Here is a 21535-nt window from a genome sequence, read left to right on the forward strand (position 1 = left end):
TGACGTTGCCTAATAGCTTTGTTCCTGGATTAGAAGAAAGCAATTTCAAAGGTACGTCCTTATGATATATGTCATTATAGCGTTAATAAATTTATAAGAACGAGTTTGTTTTTCAATATCTTAATTTCTCGCGTTAATATTTCACGTTATGCTTGCACACGAAAGGAAGCGAAATCCGACAACGTCGCACCTCCATACCATTGGCTTTTTACAGACGTCAAGAGATTTGAGCTGGACTTTAGTTTTCCAATGTAGCTTATTTGCAGAGGTATAGTATTCACAATAACTGAGACAAAACTTTAACTCATAGTCTAGCCGAGTTAATAATCACAGAATAAACTGTACACGTAAAGTAACTTTGAGAAAAGAAAATAATTTACATTTTAACAGTATGGCTCTGTGAAGCATTTAACGTGCAGATTAACGAGTTGTCAACACAAAGGAAATGATCCTAATACTGTATATACGACTTTTTAGATTAAATGAAAATATGTACTTTCAGAATAATGTTTATTCTATTGACACATTTACATTGCGTACGCCTAGCCTTTCAGTTTTAGAATATTGGTGAACAATGAAACTGACTACAAAATTACATTTCCTATTTGTTTAAAGTATTTTATTTTGGCGCATTAACGTTTATTTTACTCGCGACTTTATGTTTACACAACGATCATCACCGTAGGTATGAAGATAAATTGTTTTGGGGCCGAAAATAGTGACTTTACATATACATAGTGCTAATACTTTTAAATTTCTTAAATCCCTGACCGACTTTCAACATATGTTAGGTTAAGGGACGTAATTTTGGGAAACAAATGCCTCTGTGAGTTTCAGAAATACATATTTTCTAATTAAAAACTGTATATTACTAATAAAAAAGTGAAACTCATGTGTTGAAGAAAAATCCTCCCCCCCCCAAAAAAAAGGCAAAATCTGAAATGACACTGCTTTATTAAGTATTTATTTATTTATTTTATTTATTTATTCAACACAACAGGCTCTAGCCCCAGTTACAGTGTTGTTCCTTAAAAATACATTTACCGTTTATTATATATATATATATATATATATATATATATATATATATATATATATATATATATATATATATATATATATATTAACAAGGTTACACATTTATATATTTTCATTATCACATATATTTTTAAGGCTATTCTTGTATACTGTCTCCGACATTTCAAAAGCATCTATAACATATATTCTTTCAATTGCATTATAGGACGCACTCATCCTTCATATAGGAGACTTAGCGAGCATATTTGTTCTTGCCTTTTTGCAGTAAAATGTACTGCTGTTTCCTACGCGGGTTTTACCTGATAGGACATGCAATTGAACCTTCGAATAGTGAATTTTACCATGTAGTAATTTGTGTAAAAATAAAAGATCTGTATGCTTTCTCCGTTGTTTCAACGTGTTCATATTGAAGTTCTGTACTATTTCTGAATATGACTCATATTTTGGATACATGCCAGTTTTTCTATAAGCAAGTAATCTCAAGAATTTTGATTGTATTCTTTCAATCATATCTATGTCTTTTAGTATTTTTGGTAGTCAAGACAGAGTCGCATATTCTAATTACGATCTCACAAAACAGAAGTAAAGTTTCATTAACGTAGCATCGTTTTGAAACTCTTTACCTATTCTCATAACCAGGGCCCGGATGTTGTTGACAAGTCAACTTTTTTCTGTTACGCATAGGACAAGGCAAGTTCAAATAAAAACGTTATCCATCAACTCTAGGTTCTAAAAATATAGTTTTTTAGGGTCAACTTTTGGCCACTTTTTGCCGTTTTGAAATTTCAGGTCATTTTTTAATATTTTAAGGCAACTTTTAGGTCACTTATGGTCTTTTTATTCTTTTTCTTCTACATAAGGAAATCTTTAAATGAACACGGTTTACGAATGTGGAAAAGACGAAGTTGAATAATCTCTTTTCTTGCTTCCTGACTATTGGGGTGGAAAAACTGCATTCTTAACAAGCTAATGAAAACTAAATTGTAGCTGGTTAACGAAAGGTGGGGGTTGGTAGGTGGCTAAACAGATAGTTTTGGGTTGTTGACCACAAAGGATGTGATCACGTGAATAACTAAAAATGGATTAGAAGGCGTACAAGGATTTTAAACATGTTTCTATCTATTTTTTCATGTAGTCTACACTTGCGAACTTTTATTGTTTAAGAGTGCTTCCTAGCTTAACTCGGGAGTGAATTGACGCTTTCAATACTTACAATGCCGTACAATGGACTGATCAATAGAAATAAATGATCAATGGACTACAACTAAGTGAAACAATACTTTTTGAATATGAGTGTGAAATGTTAACTAAAAATCCAATGGATATTTAAAATATCAGTGTTTAACGAAATAAACGTTTAAGAAAACGCAAGTTTTAAGGTCAATTTTTGTGATTTTTAGGGTCATTTTACAGGAATTTTAGTGTCATTTTATAGGTCACTTTTTAGAAAATTTTTAGGTCAACAACATCTGGGCTCTGCTCATAACGAAACCAAGATTTCTGTATGAATTATTAATAATTGTTTTAATATGATAAGTAAAACTTAATTTAGGATGAAATAGCACTTCTAGATCTTTAATTAAAGTAGGTGTCTTTAAAATAGTTCCTTCAATAGAATAGTCATATTTAATGGTATTTTCTTTGGGAGTAAAGAAAAGAGTTTTGCATTTATTCACGTTCAAGTTAATCTTGTTATTATTATACCAGTTCTTAATATTGCATAAGTCTATTTGCAGTTTTTCACAGTCTTCAAGCGAATTAATTTCGGAGAATATTTTAAGGTCGTCAGAGAATAGGAGAGTGTTAGAATAATGAATATAAGACGGTAGATCATGTATCACTAATAGAAATAAGAGTGGACCAAGATTTGACCCTTGAGGGACTCCAGATAAAGCTGTGAATTTTGTAGATACATATCCTTTGTACATGACGGCCTGTTGACGATTTTGCAAATAGGATGCGAAGAAAACTTTTTTGCTTGCATAGAGAAATTAAAAGTCGTTAGTTTTTGCAACAGTGCATCATGGTTTACCAAATCAAAAGGCTTTTGAAGAGTCAGTATAGATCATATCCACTTGACCCCCTCTATCCAATTCATTTGCAATGAAATCTGTAATAATGGCTAAATTAGTGAATGTTAATCTTTTCTTTAAGAAGCCATGCTGGTACACTGATATGACGGGTTTTACATGACACATTATCCTCTTGAATATCTTGTTCAAACACCTTGGCAAATGCTGATAAAATAGAAATAGGCCTAAAATTATGTATATTGTTCATCGTCACTCGTTGGAACTACGGAAGCCTGAGATAGTTTTTAGCAAGTGATGGTGAGCAGAAGGTCGGTGTACGGAAGGAGCAGGGACGGGTACCATGAGTGGGTAGGATAGTGCGCTGAGAGGAAAAAGTCACATTAGTAAAATAATTTTATCGGTAGACGGAAGCAGAAAACTTACCTGTCGGTAATATCCTAACTTAAGTATACAAGAATTAGAATATTAGGTAAGTTTTCCTGACTTACCCTCTAGCGATAAAATTCTAACTTTACCGATGTGACTTCCCTCAACAACCGTCACTGGGCATAGTAAAGTTTGAGTTTTTGTGTTTTGTGTCCTTATGCAATACATAGTTTATGAAGGACAGGGCCTATTATTAACGTAGGCTCCGAAGAACGATCGGGGCCCGAATTCATAGCGTTGGCGGGTGCTCAGATATAATGAAAAATCAACTACTTTCTCAGTATAGGCAGTTCCCACCGCACTACCTCGCCTTCAAGAAAGCGTATTACAATACAACGGCACCTGCCCCGACTAAGAGGCGCAGCGAAGCCCATATTTAAGAGGCCCAATCACAATCAAATTAAAATAACGCTAATTTTATAGTAAAAGTGGAACAAGAGCTCGCTAGCGCGCTCTTATTCCACACTTCGATTATCTTTTTACCTATTTGAAGATATCATGTAAATACTGTAAAATTAGTGGTATTTTGATTTCGCAGTGATTAGGCCTGTTAATGCTTGGACTTAAAAGCAGAGAAAAGGCTGGTTCGCTACACATAGTGGAAAAAACACTAAATTAGCAACCCTGCATAGAACGTAACGCAATGCCTGGATTAACATTGCATGAGTTAAAGACAACTCACATAGAGTTAGAACTAACAGAAACAATAGGACAACAAAATTTACAGTGTGCAGTGTTATGTTACCAAAATAGAACCAATTTCATCGTATGATATGTCTACACTATTTCTATGACCGAACAATTAAAGAACAATTTCCGGTAGGTATCATGCGTATAGAGAGCTGAAGTTTGCAGACGAAACGATTGAGGAATAAACATTGACAGAAGGTTCTCGTGGTTTTTACCCTTCTTACCATTTCACGTAAACGGAATCGATTTACCTGTCGGGAGAATAACGGAGGGGTTGCACGCATGAAACACTCAAGAGAGGAAGTTTAGCGGTGACTCATTCAAATATTTTGTCAAAGGCTGCTCGTTCTCTCCACTTCTGTAACGTATCATCAGAAATATAAAATTCTTCGTCGTTCTTTTTCTACCCTTTTCATGAACATGCATGAAAACACAGTACCACAGACCTATGAAACTAGGCGTTGCTGTACAAAACAACTCTATAGTTACCAGACTGAAATATTTAGGCTATCAAAACAAACCACATATAACATTTTATAAGATATACAGTAGTTTTTGTTTGTATTGTCTTATAGTTGTATCATTTTTCCTGAACATATAGGTGGAAGTATTTTACAATTGCTTATCGTCTTTTCGGGTGCAGAGTTACACCTGCTCAATACTACATAGACGTAGTGGCTTGTAGTATTGAACCCCCCCCCCCCTTCAAAGCTTGGGCACCTCTCAACAAAACTTCTGGGTGCGTGCCTGGATTCATCAATACCAAATCGTTACACCCACCCTATGGAAAATAGATTGTAGGCTGTTTAGAATTTTCTCTGGACAACACCTGGTATTTCAGTTACTAATATATATCGTCCATAATCTATTTTCCATATAACAATTAATACTTGTAGATATATTATCTGATAGTTTGCCTGACATGCCAAATACATGAAGTTCCAATGTTAACTAAGTAATTAATCGAATTAAGTAATTAAACTGAAAATTTATCGTCTCAGAAATAAAGCTCTGCCATTGGATATTTATTCTATACAAAGTGAATTGAATCAGGATTGTATTACCCATCTTTATACCTCTCCTCCCATTATCTTGGCCTACCCAAAAGCCCTGATACTTTCAAACCCATTATGTGCAGTACAGCGGGCAGTATTGTAATATGACACAAACGTTATTCTAATTAGTTGTACGCGAAAATCAAGAAAGTAAACGTTGCTTTAACAAATGCAAGCTTGTGTATACCACATCTATTGATATTTTTGTAATATCTTTCTAGGAAAATGGTTAATTCCAGATTGTAAATACATAAATTACCTTCTTTTTTTTATTATTATTATTAATAAAAGGCTTGAGCAACTTTCACAGATAGCCTGGAAGAACTTTCGTCCTCCTGCTTGGTTTGTTCTTGATATCTCTACAATTCTACTGGCTATTTCTGAATACTTTAGTAGACGTAGGTGAACAGGAATTTCTGTTCTGTGGAGCAGTAGCTTATGTAAAGAGGTAGTGCCGAATTTTGACTCCCCTTTGAACATATTATGAAAAAATAAGCATTTATCACACTAAAATGTGGGTACAAAAGTACGGAAAGAATATGAACTTGGAATCTTGAACATACTCAGAAAAATTCTGCATATACTATTGCTTTAAAATGATTGGCTTTTACGAAGAAAGGTGGCCAATAATCATACGAAAGACAGAAAAAAAGAAGAAAGTCTCAGGAACTTATACAGAGTATACGATTAAATAGAATCCGATTTGTAGTTCCTAAAGGATTAAGTGTATGGAGAATGACGTGTAGGAATAGGGCTGCTTTCAAGTTGAAAGTGTGGAGAGGAATTAATATAATTGTTCAGTAGGACTATCTATATCGTATCAATTTAAAGAACGAAGAAAAATCATACCGGAAATGCAGATGTTGATACAATCTGAGGTATGTTTTTGTTTTCACTCGAAAACTGAATGATAGAAGTTGTGGTAACATAGACATAAGAAACAGAAATCCCTAGGACATTCCTCGTACCCTTCCTCGGAAGATTAGGCGAAATAGAAATTCCTGTATCGCCACACCTAAGATGAGATACAGATGATGATACAAATTGCTAGCAGGTCTGGAAGCGAAACAGAATTTCAACGATCGAGTGGTTTTATCATTACAAATTTGTTATAAGTTAAATTTTCGTTTAAAAAACGCAGTTCAGTTTAAGTGAATTTAGAATGCATTTCCGTATATTTCAGGGAGTAATTACCTGTTATTTACTGAGAACTTTGTTTCCACGTTGAATATCACATGACGTAATTCGGTGGATAGTCAATATGTAGTGTCTGTGTACGTAGTTTGACATGGAATCTGTGCTTACATTAGTCATTTCTTTCTAGTTTTGCAACATACTTGAACTATCTTCTTTCATATTAGGATACAATAATAATATCCGTAAATTACTAAGCTTTAAGTGTATGCTCAAAATAGGTGTATTAACATTTAATTTTTTATACATACGTACCGTATGCTTATCAAAGGCTCTTTCAGATATTGTAAATCTTATTCGTATGTGGAAGCGTCAAGATCATAAGATCATGCATGCAATAACTCGCATATACAGAAGCACACTTATTTGGTACACTGAGAAAAAAAATGTAAGTTGCGTACGTAAAATCGTATGTTACGTTTACAAATTCTGTAATTTTTAAACTTAACGTACAGCAAACGTGTAACTGAAAACGCATGTTTTAGAATATTTTTTGTATAAGTGTTCCATCTGTACGTACTTTCTGTATGAAACAATATAGGCGGTCAGGATCTCACATACAAATGGACGTATATAACATATAGCTGAGGAATGTAACATAAGTATATGCATGTGATATACAAAAAATTGTTAGATGTCAGACATCCTGCAACGGTATGATGTAACACCTAAGGGCAGTGCCTATGTAGCATACGGATAACGTATTGATTTCTGTAGTAAGCAAGAAGATTCCGTAAATTAGTATAATATACCACTGTCCGGAGAACGGATTTTTCTCATACTATTTCTTAAATGTTTAATCGTAGGATTTCTTCTTCAAAATAAACACGTGTGTTACAGTACTCATAGTCCTTCGTCAATAAGTTCCATGTAGGTCATTTTGGCATTTAAACTACCAAGTGAGGCACGGTGGCTTAGTAAATTTGTGGTTGGGGTATCGTGTCCGTGGGGTTTTTCATGGTATTCCCATTTTCCCCCACATCTCATTCCAACAATTCTTCCATCATTATTCATTTGCCTTAATCATCGTCTCCCTTAGCCTAAGGAGCATAATCAAGATTTTATTTCGTTTTTAATTTCCAAAACTACCTCAGCTACAACGTGTTCACTTGTTCCTCACCACCGAATATTTGACAAAAGGTGCCATGTGCAATATTCGATCAAGGTCAATATTTAAACACTGGAAGACCAAAGCAATTATTGTGACACAAGAACATTCGGAAGTTGGCATTCAGAGAGAGGAACTGGAAATTGGCCTTACGTAATAGGAAAATAAACAGGCATCCGGTAGACGAAAGGAAAAAAAAAACTGAATAAGTTAAAAAATAAATAAAAAAGATGAATTTTAAGACCTTCACGGAGTTAATACTTCCTGCCTAGTATAGGTTCAACCCAATTAATCGTTCTGCCAGTTTTAGTAACTGGAATATCCCATTATGGCTCATACCACGAAACTTCGGGGTAGTCACAAGACAGCAAGGTCTTCTTAAATTCTAAAGAGGGAATTAAACACGAACTATTTTTTTAAAATTTTATTTAGCTTTTTTTCTTATTATTAATTTAGTATTCACTATTTATTAATAAAAATAAATAAATAAGGTAGAGGACCCCCGCTTTGCCTAGTGGCTAGCACTCTTGCCTTTGGTGTGCGTGGTCCCGGGTTCGATTTCAGGTGGGAGTACAGTTAAACGAGAAAGGTGATTCGAATTCCACTATAATCAGTGGGTTCACGTCTCCCTTAGCCGTCCAGGCATAATCATGGGACGTTAAACTCAAACCAAGCCAAAAAAAAAAACAAACAAGGTAGAAATAAACATTCATTTTTCTGGAAAAAAAATGCGAACAGAAAGTTTGGTAAGACTTCTGCTGTATTATAGAAAGCCTTATCCCTAGTGGCGATGAAACTGATTTTGGGTTCCTCTGCAGAATTGAAGAAAAATTCGTGTGTGAAATGAGTTTCAATCCTTGAGAGTTTCCTAAAGTTCTTCCATCGTACAGCGGGGTTGTTTTTTGTCGTTACTGATTAGCAATGAAATTCACCTTAATAAACTAAATACTAAATGAATATTTACTATATAGGCTTGTATGGAATACACGGAGCAAGATAAACATAATTAAGTAGCTACTTCCGGCAAAAAATGTATGATGCTGTTAAAATTACAAATGTGCCTAAAGGAGTATTATGTCAGCATTAAGAAAACGCAAAAAATAGATATGATCTGTTATTTAACAGACACTACATAAATACATAAATTACGATTTCTTCCAGCAAAATAAAAAAAAAACTATTATTACAAAAACTGTCAACGACTGCAATATCTTTTAGCACCAGAAAAGTTAGTTATTTTATTATTATTATTATTTTCTCGGAAACTAGCATTAAGAATATACCACAACATGTTAAATTGTTCAATTTGATATATTCTATCAACTACACATGTCTTATTTTTGGGCAATATTTTAGTTAAACGTAGATTAAAATTTAATAGTTAATAATAATTTTACAATACATTTCATTATCCATACCATGTACTGTCATCTTGCTATGGCCATTATAAAGAAATTAATGCGGATGTATTTAAGGATTAGTGTTACCTCAACAAATAGCACTATCCTCGTTCAATATTGAATGCAGAACAGAGATCTTTCTGTGTGCTTAATTATCATATAGGCTAAACAAGGGATTTAGGATTTAGATTTCTGGGCTTTTGGCATCTAAGGCCATTTAGCCCTTCATGATTTGAGGGATGACGTCTCTCGGCAAGCACACTATCCGGGGAAAGGGAAGGAAGCGTCCTGGAACCTATAAGTTAGGTATCACCCCGGCATTTGCCTGGTGTGAATGATCAAAACCCAGGAAAACCTCATTCAGGGTGGCTGGCCTGAAAAAGGGGTTTTACACTTTTTCGACAGAATGCCCCCACCGGGAATCGAACCCGGGACCGCTCGCACCGAAGGCGAGAGTGGTAGGCTAAACAAGTGTGTGATTACTATGCATGACTGGAGAGATCCACCTATGGCGAAGTCTATTCGTACCACCACTTCCAACAACATTGGATGACCTGGGTACACGCATTAGAGCAGCCATTTGCTCATATTGACTGCAATATGCCACAAAAAGTTTGGCAGGATATAGGCTATCAATTTGATGTGGTTATAATAGAACACTTGTGATATATTTGAAGAAAACCTTGACAGTTTACCTTTACTAGCATATGTCTCACAATAACATATATTAAACATTAAACCGTTAAACATTAATAATATTATATACATGATATACAAATTGTTTAGACCGACGGCGTTTAGATTTAACTTAGTGATTTGGCGAGGGAGGCCGCGGCTTCCTCGGAATTTAATCCCTATGTTAAATTATGTGTAACAACAGTTTAGTCGAACCTAAGAATTTCTTGATCTACCTACCACAAGGGGACAGAAGTAGATCGCAACTCATAGGTTGAGAATCTCTGGAATAGGCTATACAACAAAATGACCATTGAAAAATTTAATACGTATACTTAGTTTAACGTTATTTTTTTTACAAATAATTAAATTACTTTTCATTTGTTAAATCGACGCAAAATAAATCAGAGAGTGAAATTAACCCATTGACATGAATAGCTTTCCTTAAAAGTGACAACATTAAGTAACTAATGAACCATTTATCCGTATCTACGCGTATACAAACCATACCAACCAGTCTTCTGTGTTTATTTTTTTTATTTTTTTTTATTTTTTATTTTTTATTTTTTTTTGCGACAAACAGAACAAAATAGAGAAATACGATCAACAAAGTGAAAGTTTTATACTCTGTATGTAATGTCGCGCACTTCTTCTTCACAACACCGAAACAAGTTTTCTTCTGGTGGTGGAGAGAAAATATCGTATCGTGGCGAAGCGTGGGATTTAGGCGACAATTGGACGCAAAAGAATGCGAAACACAAGGAATTCTCGTGCAAACAGAAACGCTGATAATAATTGAGAACAAATAATGATGAAATCCCTCTTAAGTGCTCAGCTGATGAACAACCTTGTCAATAGTATTGTTGATGGAAGGACAGGAAGACGCAGATGTCCACTGTTTGTGAAGAAGTCTCCTCCGCATTCCCACATGACATACATTTTCCAGTGTGCCTCCGCAGTCAACCACGCTTTGCCGAGTATGGAAACTTGGACAGGTTTCTCTTTAAAGCATTACTACTACTACTTTTTTTCTGTCCAGGTAGATCTGTATGTTATATTCACTGCTTTGCAACCTTCAGATTTATGTATATTCAGCATTATGTACCTACAAAAATCAAACAAACGATGCAATATTTGCATGTCTAACTTTGCCTCATCACTAATGACAAACCAGGAAGTACTTTTTAAGTTACTATATATAGCTTGTGTATTAGAAATGACAATTATTTCCGCTTTTGAAGATTTATTAAATGCTTAAACTGAAATTAACTACTACAGTATGTAGTCTGCAATTTGGAAATATTCTACAAAAATACAATTTGTTGTGGGATATGAATCTACAGAGATAATTAAAATATACTATAACACTCGACATCTTAAGTTTTCGAAACATCATTTTCACTCAATGAATTGAAAATGTGTTATGCATGCTAATTCTAAACCTACTAGAGAGGCTCTACCCCCAACAGTGCCCAAATCTCAGGAGTTTCGACCTGATATTTGATGTATGAAACACATTAGTAATATAGGTAAGATTTACTTCTTGTTGTAAAGTCCTATTATACTATTAAGGAATATTTAAATAATTCATTAAATGAAGAATTGGTAACAGATACTCACTCGTGAGTATATGCCAGGTGTGGTACAAACAGTTACCTAATTATGATGTAAATAGTCATGTTTATATATTTGATATATCCTATTTTATGGTTTTGTATTTTAGAAAGATGCATAGATACAATAAGATGTATAGCTCTGCTACTTGATAATATTGTATGTTATTTTCTTGATAACTGTGATGCTTGCATGAGAATATCTTGAATTTTGTAAGCTAATGAAATAGGTAAATAAATGAAAGGAAAAATTTACTGTTTGTGTCTATGAATGAAAATTACACAATCAAAAATAATTCGTAAAACTTATGACTTTCGTATTATTTTTTAGTTATAATTTTTAAAGATATAAGAATCTGAAATTCTAACATTACATTACATCCGAAATAAAAGTAAGTCGAAATTTAAAAAAGCTTTTATGTCACGTTTTAATCGATGCTTTCATTAACTGATGAATATCCCATTTCCCATCGATCTTAATTTCGAGAAAAACGACATTGAAAGTCGTAAATTTTGTCAACACTTACACCCCCCCACCCCCCACCCCCACATATATATATGTCAGAACAAAGTACAAATTGTTCCAATACAAATGACAATACAGAACTCAACATGTATCGCTGGTTTGTGATACATGGAAAATGAAATATTCGCCAGTTCTTGACAACATCAACGATACATAATAATTATCAGCAGTGTCATTTCATATTTTACTTGAGGGGGAGCAGTATTTTCTAATCATGTAAGTAAACGTGATTATTTTACATTAGAATATTACTATACTATATATTAATACATATATCACACTCATGGAAATAATTGCCTCTTGTCCTCTCTTAAATGATGCACGTGATTAAACTAACTGCTTTTAGTACAACGTTGTTAGGGAATTGATTTTCAATGAGTGTTTTAAGGATTTTGTGTTCTTGGCTAACATCCTAAGAAGTCTAGTTGAGAGGACACTTGAATTAGCTAACTTCAAAATAGAAATTCAATAACTGGAGCAATATGAGTAATTTATCCCATTATACACCACCAAACTAACACATTATCTGCCTAGGGAGCAGTATTCTCCAGTAATGTAAATAAGAGTCTAACGTTTTTCTTAGTATATTAGTAGACTAGTAATTAAATATACATATTGTATGTATGTATGTATATCTAGAATTCAGGGAGAAAACTGGTTCCCTACATATGACGGAACTGGTATATATTTACAAGTTTGTAGCTAATATGTTCAGATCATAGTGGACTTCGTTCGCTAAGAGAGTAACAGTAAGTTTTAGTTGGAATAGGTCAGTGCTGAAGAATTATTATTTTCTTGTTAAAAAGTGAATGTTCAACCACATACATTTCACTTTAACACATTACTCCTGTATTGTTAAGTAACAGCAACTTTATTGGTTTTCTCTCATTTTCGTCACAAGTGGCGAAATTCCTTATTTTCTTACAAAGAAGAAGAAGAAGAAGACATGTTAATACAGTAAATCTGAAGATGTCGAGTGTTATGGAACGTTCTCCTAATAAGGGAACATATTCAATTTTGTTGACACAGACTTTAATGTTTTGCATTTATAGGTAAAATTTTCTGGTACATTCGTTCTTTTCTTATCCTTCTTTCTTTAATATGGCACTTCAAACTGAATATTAACAAGATCAGGGGCGTAGCGTGGTCTTCTACTTAGAGAAAGCGTTCACATCTGTTGTTAGGAGATCCTGGTTCGATCCTAACCAATGTGAGTTTATGACGGACAACAATAGTGTCTGTGGATTTTCTTGGGGTTCTCCACATTTTCATTTCACCAATTCTTTGGTAAGTATTTGCTTTCATTAATCAGCCGTCTCCTGGAGCTTAAAGGGCATAACAGTGAGACGTAAAAACTGAGAGATTTTGTTTTAATTTTGATTTCTAAAATTTCTCACACTGCTTCGTGTAGAGCCAATACTTTTTATGGTACGTGTTCTCAAAATTGGCTTTCTCACATATTGTGAATCCTATAATTCAGCAACAATGCTGGTGACCCCGGGTAGCGTAGTCGCTAACGTTCTCAACTTGTTACAAGCGGTCTAGGTTTCGATTCCCGGTGGGGACACAGACGAAAAAGTGTAAAAGCTTATTCAGTTCAGTAATCCTGAGTGAGGTTTTCATCATTCTCAACAGGCAAATGCCGAGATGGCACTTAACGTATAGGTCCCAGGCCGCTTCCTTCCTTCCCTTTCCTCGGATAGTGTAATCGCCGAGGGACCTCATTCCTCATATGTGACGGGCTAAGATGGCCATAGATACCGAAAGCCTAGAAATTTATTTCACAATCATAAGCCACAAAGCAGATTACGACATCCCTTCATACATTTTTTTGGTTTCCTTTTGTTAGTACAGGGTGGTCCGGAAGTGGGCGTACCTTTCCTTTAGTTGCAACAGTATATAGTACTCGCGCCGAGTCGTGAAGCTTGACCTAGATCTACCAATTTCACCAGCCAATAGAATGCGAGGGTGTGTTCATTCGTCAACCCCCACCCATCAAATTTTGTCAGTGTCTTCTCTCGCGCTACACGGAAAACATCTCCTGAGAGTACAGTGTTGTCGGATTGCCGTCAAGTTCCGTTTTGTTAATTCTTTTTTGTCGCATTATGTTTTCGTTGTTACTATTTGTGCTATTGCTACCATTTTAGAATAGTTGTTACAGTAGTTATTGTTGTGCAGTGTTATTATTGGTAATTTTTAAATATACTCGTTTACTATGTCTTCAAAGTTTGGCAACATTGTTGGTGGTTGACGTTTCCCCAAGTGCGCGCTCGGGAAGCGGCTCCACGAATTGTACCGAAGTTTTCCGATGTGTTGGAGCTCAAGCAAAATATTCCTATGATTGGTTTAGAGCCCAAGCTTCACGACTCGGCGCGAGTACTATAGTGTTGGTTAAGGTAGAATATCTGTACACAGTTACCTTGAAGTCTTAAGAGTTTTAAGAGTCACAAACATTGGTATGATCACCATTTATGTCGTAACACAGCTGAATTCTGCGCCAAGTACTTGCAGATGCTTTGCGGATATACTCCGGACTCAGGAGGGTGAAGGCGTGTTTCACAGCTGCTCGTAATTCCTGCGTTGTGTGATATTAAGTGTTTCTTACTTGTTGCTTTATGAAACCCTAGAGGGTATTGTCTGGTGTCGTCAGATCGGAACTTCTTGCAGGTCAGGCAAAGGGAGCTGGTGAAGATACACAACCTCTTCCAATCCAGCGGCCAGAAAACGTCTCCGCAAAATATCTGCGAGAACTTGACGTAGAATTCAGCTGTGTTACGACATGGATGGTGATTGTACCAAAGTTTATGACTCTTAAAACTCTTAAGACTTCAAGGTAACTGTGTACAGTCATTCTAACATAACTGACACTATACTGTTGAAACTAAAAAGGGCTACGCCCCCTTCCGGACCACCATGTATAAACAGAACCATCTGCCAAAATTTGTAGCAAAAATTATGAAATCGTCGGTGAATGTAATTCTTCCTGTTTACTCAAAACAAAACGTCAAAGTACAGAAAGGTAAATTCAAAGTACGTCGGTTGGTTGTATTCACGAGGAAATTATTTTACTATTACTATTAAAGCCTTGCAATAATATTAGTGTTTAAGGAAGAAAAAAAAATACTCAAAGATGAGATGGTATTCACGAGTGCAAAATCAATATCATGAGTAATTTTCGGAAAAAAAAGAAGAAAACGAATTTCTTTGTAAATCTCAAAATTCATGCTATAAGAGAACCATTGCACTTATTGAGATTAAACTGATACTCAAAACACTCTCATTAAGTTCTTCATTATGATACTAGGAACACAGCAATTAGTAATGTATGATTAACTACAAATACCCCAAAATTGTCATTAGCTTTTAAATTCAAATTTCTGTTTAGCGAAACAAAATGTCCAAAAAATAAAGCATAGCTTATGTCAGTCGGTAGATCATATCGAAGTGAACAAAATTACACAATTGACGGTAAATTATCATGAGTAGTTTACGAGAAAATCGCAAAAAAAAAAGATTTTTTATGGCGCTAAAAATGTGACGTTCGTTGCCAATATTAGTAACTAATAGTTTTTATTTTGTCGGTCACCTCTGGTGCTAGGGGTCTTGGGTTCAAATCCTGCTCCCGCCAAGTGAACTTTGTGGTGCACAAACAACGTGTGCGTGGGTTTTCTCGGGGTTCTCCCGTTTCCTCCCACTTTCTTCACTCCACCATTTCATTCATTACTCATCATCACCGTCTCCTTTAGCCTAACCGGCATAACCGTGAGACGTAAAACTCAAAAATTTCATTTCATTTTTTTTTTTATTTTGTCGGAAGAAATTGTTATTTATTTATGCACAGTATATGTGACGAAATACTCTACTAACTAGCAGATGGGGTGTATATATATTGTCATTTTGTTTTACTAATGGTAACACACTACATATTCCTTTATAGACATGCTACTTCTAATTATTACATAAATTAGATTGGCTCTCAAGTATCATTTATTGTAATGCTTCATGATACTATTAATTGGTCAAATGATATGCAATTATCAAGGGAGCAAGTGTTTCTTCCAAGCATATGCACATCCGGCTATGATAAATTGTGATTACATACCATTCTTTACAGGGCACCTCCTTTTGTGCAAATGAAGGCATTTTGATTTTACCCTCTCGGGTAAAAATTCGAGAGAATGAAGTCATGTTTTAAATTATAGTCCACAAGCGGATATGACAAGCTAGACGTACGCTATTACAAGCTAGACGTATTTTCAGTTAGAAAACATATGTATATCACCACGTCGTTTCCCATCACTGGCATATCTGAATTCCATTAATGGAGTTTGCTATCTCTTTACTCAAGTAGCTCTATCCAATTGCCTCACGATGCAGGGTGATCACTGGAAATGTTGTATCTGAACTGAGAAATGAAGCAGCTACCATACACATCATAAGATTCACAAAAGTACTAACAGTATATAATATTTATATGAATCTGTAAAATTATTAGTACCAGTACTTTCTAGAGTTTTTATTTTTGGCCAATCTAAAGTATTACAATTGACCATTTGACACACAACACGCTTGTCTAGAAGATACTGACAACTTATTTCGTACTATTTTAAAGAAATTTTGACAATGATTTGTTGACATTCTAACAACGAATCAATGTTTGTAGATTTATCGATGTAAACTGACACAAAAATTTTGCAGTGTAAACGAATAGAAGGGAAAGCTGAATTTTATCTTCAACTCATTTTCTATGCGAAATCCATATAGCTATACTATGAAAAATGGCTAGATATTCTCAATTTACTCATTTTTTCTAAATTCTCTTAAAACGGCATTCCAAGCAAAGTTTGATTCTTTATCGAAATGTCTATGAAGCAAGTGGTAAGTTTAAATTCAGAAAATTTATAATCATAAGAAATTGCCAAGTAGTATGAAATATAATGCCAAGCGTATTTAAATACTGCAATTGAAGCTAAGAAGTAGACCATGACAATGTTACAATGTCACAATTGTAAATATTCTCAGGAAGTATTTCCACCCAATTATATAGTGCTTTCTTAGTTATAGAACTCTAGGATGTATATTTGTTAATTTAGAAACATTATTATTTTAAAATCAACTGAACTACATTGAAGTGTATAATTTAATAGCCATTTTGCTGCGTGTTGTCAATAATTCATTGTAATTGTACAAGAGTTACTAACAATTGATTAAGGTGGGAAATATAAATTTTATGGTGTAAAGAGCAATACATTGCAATTACTCACTCGGAACTAAACTACGGACCATATACACCAAAGGATACACAAGAGGAATACCGTTGAATAGTATTCACAAAATAGCATAAAAAGTGTTAGTACTGGTACTTTAGAGATTGATAATGTAAGTAGGGGCTGCGGTGGCTCAGTGGAAGAGCGTTCATCTCTGGTGCTAGGGATCTCGGGTTCAAACCCTGCTCTCGCCAAGTGAACTTTGTGATGGACAAACACCGTGTGCGTCGGTTTTCTCGGGGTTCTTCCGTTTCTTCCCACTTTCTTCATTCCACCATTTCATTCATCTCTCATCATCACCGTTTCCTTTAGCCTAACCGGCATAAGCGTGGGACGTAAAACTGAAAAATTTTATTTCATTTTTTTTGATAATATAAGTACTATAAGGGGATAGGAAGAAAAGTTGAAAAAGTATTTTGCATTTGTTGTCTACGATCAGAAAATACTAAGAGAATATTTTAGAGACCAATTTTATTGATTTTCTCGAAACTCAACTTTTGATTGACCTTTCCGATTTTTACAATAAAATAGGTTTATTTTTATAATTGGATACTTTATTATATTGTTTTCATCTAGAAGGTTAGATTAGTGAGATGTTTAATTTATTTCTTTAAGTGCTGAATTGACTTGCTTACATTTAATAAATAGTTGGTTCGATGTTCGTTAATTCATTAATGTACAGTTGAGAGAAATAAAAGTAGACTTCATTAAAATAAAAGTTCTAATAATACAACTTAACAGTTCAATTATTTTACTTTAATTTAGCTGATAAAGGTTCACCTTTCTGCAAAATCAATAATAATAAAAACATTGAATGCAGATCAAAACAAACTTTCTTCCCTCCAGTTTTATTTACACAAGTTTCTTTTTTTTTAATCCTTGTCATTTTAGGCATAACGAGGATTAGGCAAAAGAAGGATCCTCATTTCGCCTAAAGTAGTGGTGACAAATCTTATCATTTATCTGTCATAACTTTGAGATGACGCTGTTAGGTGAAACGATGCAACACGTGTTAATATACGTGTCCAGTGATTATTTCAGGGGTGGCCCTGACAGTTATGAAAATTCCACCCCCTCCCCAGGATTCGTATATCTCAGTTCATGATCAATGTAGGTTACTAATATTTTCACAGTAGACTTTCTCCCCATGTACTGACAAGTCCTCCCCTATCCCCGGCAGAAATCTGAAATCACCACAGATATGCTGACTAATTTCAATATTTACATTAGAACAATTATGGTAGATAAATTAAAAATGATTTTTTGAATACGAATTTGTCAAGAATGTATAGCAATGGCTTAACAAGGAAAAGTACCATTGTAGTTTTTGGTAGAATAACGGCGTGAACTTTTCAAATATAGAAATACCGTAAAGAAAATTAATCCCTATCTGCTCCAATTAGAGAGAGATTGGTGAAACTGAATGGTATTTCAAAACTAAACAAAGTATACAATACTTTCAATTGCAATCAAGATTTTCTTCAGATGATCCCCTGGGAAGGTAATAACTTCAGAAAACGAAAATTTCCGAGACAAAAATGAAAGAAATAGCGATGAGTGTTTCGTTTCTCACATTTCAAAACTTCATATGTTGAAAATATTCCTCAGATGTCATTTGGGGAAAAATGTTTGTATACTAAAAATTTCAATAATTTTATTTTCATTTAGAGAACAATATTTCTGAATTTGAAGACGAAACTATTTAATTTAATGCACCTGTCTCAGTTGGATGAGCAAAGAAAGGGAATGATACGGAAACAAATGGTAGAATGATAATGTAAGAGGAAATGGAAGAAATCCGAGAAAACATACATACACTATGTTGTCCACTACAAACTTACATGGTCTGGAATCGAATCAAGGACTCATCGGATCAGAGGAGAGCGCTCTACTATTGAGTCTGCATGCATCTTAGCCACATTTCTGAACTCAGAATTATAAGATAGGCCTAGTTTTGTAAACTTTGGTAGCTCGGGTTAGAACAATTTGATACAGTAGCCAAACCACGCCTCCATTACTTTTTTTAAAGAAAAAAAAGAAAAAAAAACAGGATCGTCTTAAAATTCATTCATGACCTGAAGAGAAAACCTTGTCGTTAATAGTTGGCGTAAAAAGTATGAGATGAGTTCTTGGATAAGATGCTGAAGCTGGAACTCCACCAAACTAACATTACTTTTGTTAACATGTTAGTTTGAAATGAAGACACTCAAGCTGAACATCGCTAATTTCAGAACAATAGTATTTATAATGGAAGCCGCAGCTGTAATGTAAACTCCTAGTGATAGTTGCTGGGGTGATGACATATGATATTGTAAAATTTATGGTTAACACGTGGAAATGGTAAGGATTCATGAAGAAATGTTGGGAGAGAAACTTCAATCAAAAAGTAATTACTTAGCCTGCAAATTAGTGCTCAAGAAATCATTTTAATCGCCTTTTATAGCTTATGCTTCATTTGCTAAATAGTGTCAGAAGAAGCCAACATTGTCAGAATTCAGAATCTGACAAAAGTTCAATGTAAATATAAATCCTTTGAAATGGATGTTCTTGGCTAAGATGGTAATTGACCCAAGAGAATGAGTATATCCAACCATAAGGAAGAAAAAAAAAATAAATACATATACTGGAGCGAATGTTCATATACATAAAATACATGACTTCTTTTTAAAGCTATTGGTGTTACCGACAGGAAAGAGGGACTGTGAAGCGACATACCTTTAATACTAGGTCTCTGAACTGTATGCCAAGAGACCCGTTAGTTTTTACGCTGTGTATATGCTTCGATATGCATAGCAGCGCCATGTTTTTTGTTCTTCGGCGAACTCTCAACCCAAATAATAATATTTTTAAAAAAGAAGTACTTACCAAGTAAAAATCGATGGGTTTTTCCCTTGCTTTTCCATAAGCCTTCTGTATTTCCGTTGCACGTAGGGCGTGTGCAATATGAAGAGCACTGGCGTCAAATCTTCCATATTGGTAATCATTATGTGTCGAGTTATGGCCATTCTCTTTAGAATGGTTTAGATGAGCTCGAATGTTAAGTGCCTCTGCGTCAAAGGTCCCTTTACCAAAACCCCGAATTTGCTCATTGACGAACGTTGTCGATTTGGGAACATTCAGGGCAGATCGGATGCCCACGGCAGAGCCATCCAAATGCCCCGGACCAATTTTGGGCACATGACTACTACAATACACCTCCTTATCCTCTTGTTTATGTTGGTTGTTGTAGTAAGTTTTGAGGGTAAGTTTCGTACCACACACTGCGCACTTAAAACATCCACTGTGAAAGAACGTGAAATCTTTTAGAGGGCCAACACGATCCACTTGATAAACTGTTTGATTACACCGAAAACAGTTGCTTTCGTAAAAGTTCATACGATACATGATGGACTTCACCACTATTGAACTATCACGACACTTCAAAATATCACGTACAATAATCAAAAGAACTATAAACACTAATTTGTAGTAACTAACAAAAAAGAACTAATTTTTTGACGGAATAAATCACACAATTCACAACAGAATCCCAGTTCTGGATGTGTTGGCAGCCATTTCTCCGTCAGTACGTCTGCACAGCCAACCATCCACAACGTGCACTGCCCGCAAGCCCGTTCCTCTCCACAGCGCCTGCTGCTTTTTCCCCTCCCTCCTCCCAGAATCTTTCTCTCCCACTCTGTCTCACCTGTTGCAGGTAGAGCGTTATCACAACCCGTGAACCAGCAACTCTATCTACCTTCAGCCACAGTATGAGTGACTCTTCCTTCCTCACTGGTACAAACAATGTTTCAAACTCCGCGTTCTTATTGTTACGCCATTTCCTTCTTTTACTATTAGGTCTTCTCAGAGTACGAAATCGCAACAATGATGGTTCTCATTCAGGTACAATTCACATGGAGGATCTAGACGAGACGAGAGATTCCGCGATTCTCGGGAGTAACATTTGTTCACCCAAGTCTTAGATCTCACATACTGTTCTAGCGTTACATCATTTATTCCATAAAAACTATAAATTGATAGAGTAATTGTACGAATACAATGAAGAATATTTATCGAAGTTAAAAGAAATAACAAGTCATTACACAATACACTTCAATGGCTTAAAACAGACTCGTACTGGCCAGAACAGGAGGGCAGGCATCCCTGCCAGGGCCCTCTCTAAATAAATACATAAATAAATAATAATGCATATTGAATATGGTAACATGGAAAGTAAGATAAAACATGTCTGTTGTGTTGGAGAATAGTTACTCCTTGTAGTTTGTTCCTTTCCCGGAATTCGGTGACCCCTGCATTGAATGTAGTCTTGGAGTCCCAGTACTGGAATGAAACTAACAGTATTATAAAGTACTGTTTTGGGCCCTTTGTTTGTGACCTAGTAAGAATATATTTCAACAATATGAAGAATAGGACCCCAGCATTATATTGTCAAAATGTATAGTGAGCCCCTTGAATGCTGAAATGAGTCGGAGTCCTCTTGAGGCCCTTTGTTAGTCGTTAGACATGGGGG

The 21535-nt window shown here is 35.0% G+C and overlaps 1 protein-coding gene across 1 annotated transcript in view; it reads right to left on the minus strand.

Annotated features, from left to right (window-relative positions):
• Hil (peptidase hillarin) overlaps window positions 1-20653 on the minus strand; it is a 264779-nt gene extending 244126 nt beyond the window's left edge. Inside the window, exon 1 of the mRNA XM_081743080.1 lies at window positions 19891-20653. Coding sequence (XP_081599206.1) covers window positions 19891-20409 — 519 coding nt within the window. The 5' untranslated portion in view covers window positions 20410-20653. The remainder of the gene's footprint in view (window positions 1-19890) is intronic.
• Between the last annotated feature and the right edge of the window lie 882 nt (window positions 20654-21535).

Source organism: Thermobia domestica, chromosome 16, assembly GCF_964235325.1.
Source record: "Thermobia domestica chromosome 16, izTheDome1.hap1.1, whole genome shotgun sequence".
In the NCBI taxonomy this organism is placed as follows: Eukaryota; Metazoa; Arthropoda; class Insecta; order Zygentoma; family Lepismatidae; genus Thermobia; species Thermobia domestica.